The sequence below is a fragment of the Priapulus caudatus genome, unplaced genomic scaffold (assembly GCF_000485595.1).
Source record: "Priapulus caudatus unplaced genomic scaffold, Priapulus_caudatus-5.0.1 Scaffold470, whole genome shotgun sequence".
Lineage (NCBI taxonomy): Eukaryota > Metazoa > Priapulida > Priapulimorpha > Priapulimorphida > Priapulidae > Priapulus > Priapulus caudatus.
The window spans coordinates 102,609-105,083 of record NW_014577531.1 but is presented as its reverse complement, the minus strand read 5'-3'; the positions used below and the strand labels follow the sequence as shown (position 1 = coordinate 105,083).

The 2,475-nt window shown below is 52.4% G+C and overlaps 1 protein-coding gene across 1 annotated transcript in view; it reads right to left on the bottom strand.

Annotated features, from left to right (window-relative positions):
• The window catches only part of LOC106810749 (trimeric intracellular cation channel type B-like), a 27,487-nt gene that overhangs the window by 15,927 nt on the left and 9,085 nt on the right, over nucleotides 1-2,475 (bottom strand). Inside the window, exon 3 of the mRNA XM_014814192.1 lies at nucleotides 2,039-2,259. Coding sequence (XP_014669678.1) covers nucleotides 2,039-2,259 — 221 coding nt within the window. The remainder of the gene's footprint in view (nucleotides 1-2,038; nucleotides 2,260-2,475) is intronic.

Genomic DNA, 2,475 nt, shown 5'->3' with positions numbered 1-2,475 from the left:
GACGCGAGAGGGAGACAGCGAGGAGAGAGAGAGACACGAGGAAGAGAGAGAGAGAGAGGAGGAAGAAGAGAGAGAGAGGAGAGAGGACAGACAGACAGTTAGAGAGAAAAGAGAGAGGAGAGAGATGGAGAGAGAGAGAGTAGAGAGGGGAGCGACGAGAGAGACGAGAGAGGAGAGGAGGCGCGGGGGGGGGGGCGAGAAAGAGAGAGGAGAGAGAGTAGAGAGACTGAGAGCAGAGACGAGAGAGGACGGAGAGAGAGAGAGCAGAGAGAGAGGCATGGACAGGACAACAGACAGAGAGAGAAAGGAAAGAGGAGGAGAGAGAGAGAGAGAGAGATGAGCAGAGAGAGAGAGAAGAGAGAGGGAGAGAGAGGGAGAGAGAGAGCGAGAGAGAGGGGGGAGAAGAAGAGACGAGAGAGAAGAGAGAGGAGAGAGAGGATCGAGATGAGAGGAGGAGAAGAGAGAGAGAGAGAGAGATGGAGAGGAGAGGGAGAGAGAGAGAGAAGAGGAGTAGAGAAAGAGAGGAGAGATGCAGAGAAGAGAGACGAGAGAGAGGGGGGAAGAGGAGGAGAGAGAGAGAGAGAGAGGGGGGGCGGAGAAAGAGATCGGCAGAGATGCAGAGAGAGACGACGCACGAGCAGACGACGAGACTTGAGAGAGAGAGAGAGCAAAGACGAGATGAGAGAAGAGGAATGAGAGAGAGAGAGAGAGAGAGGGGGAGCAGACTGGGAGAAGCCCTAACAACCCGAACACTTGCCAGAGTGAAGAATCAGGAAGCTGCAATAACTGCACCGAGGGGGCTCATGCAAATCATCATCGTCATCGTCATCGTCATCGTCATCATCGTCATCACCACCACCATCAACATCGCCGTCATCGTCGTCGTCATCGTCGTCATCGTCGTCGTCATCACCATCATCATCGTCATCATCATCACCATCATGGAATTTCTCCCCCCTCCCCCTCCCCCTCCTTCATGCCACCATCGCCACAACGCGGCGCAAAAAAAAACACCCGAGCGAAACACGGCGACGGATCGCCGCGAAGCCATGCGGAAAACAAGCGAACGTGCGACAGTCGACGATGCATGCAGCCCCCGTCGCCGCGGATGCGGTGGAAGCGACGAGATCGGATCTTGCAGGCAGCATGCACACATCAGCAGCAGGGCCACCCTTAAAAAATTGTTTGTTTCCCCTTTACCTACTCGCCTCTCAGGGTACCGAGTAGGTAGGTAGGTGAAAAATCTTTTTTATTTTGTTTCGACAAAATGTGTGTATGTATATTGTATATTCTGTTTTGTGTATATGTTTTTGCGAAACGAATTTGAATTTATTTTTTTGGCGAAACAAAATAATTTTTGTTTTGTTTTAATCGGCCAATAAAATATGTCGAGTGGCGGCGTTTTGGCGAGTCGGTCGGTAAAGGGGAAACAAGCAATATTTTATCTTAGGCCCGGTGAGGGAGAGATGCGCACACACGACCGCCGCCTCCATGCGTGCCAGCGGCAGCGATGAGAGACCCACCATAGATAACCCCGACGAAGACCATGAGCAGGTAGGCGTCGTTGTCGTATTTCATCGCCTTGGCGACGCCGTAGTGCACCTTCTTCACGCGCAGCACCTCCTTCATGCAGCAGAGCACGAGTTTGACCGGCAAGAACTTGAGTATTTTGTACGTGAGGTCGAACGGAGTGTAATTCACGACGTACCTGCGCCGGACGCGGCAGAGAGAAAGAAAGAGAGAGAGAGAGCGCGAACGCGACCGTTAGAACGACAGCTAGCCGCGATGACGCGCGAGCAACAGGGGGCGCCACGCGAGCGACCGACGCTCCGATCGGGGAGAAAAGCGGCAGACGACGACGACCAGACGAGTTTTTCCGTCCCCATTTTTTTAAATCTCGATTTTAAATTTTCGACGTCATTCGACGGCAGAGCCACCTTCCAAAAAAAAACTTCCCCCGAAATCTTTCCTGGGTGCGGCTCGCTTTTCCCCGCGCGGACCGTCGGTCGCCGCGGCAACGCGTGGGGGAGTCGGTTACCGAACGAGGTGCCGACGAGGACGGCTAGGATGTAAAAATCGTCGTATTTGTGGAGAGAGCGCGTGACGGAGAGGTGGATGCGGTGCGTACGCCGCACCTCCACCATCAGCTGCGGCACGAGCTTGACGGGGGCAAACCTCGCCATCTTGTATACGACGTCGAACGGAGAATAGTTGATTAAATACCTGAAACGACAGCAAGCATTGTCGCGCACGCAGGCACTTGGAGCGTTTCAATAAAATATAATGCTAAATAAATACGAAATCTATTTACTACCTTAGAAACATCTTAATGTTTCTCTACTCTCTTTCGCCTATTGTTGCCGACAATTTCCTGTAAATGCCGTGCAAATGCTCCTCTGCAACACACATGTACACCGCATGCACACTGACACATAAATATATAGATACAATATATATGTGTCAGTGTGCGGCAGC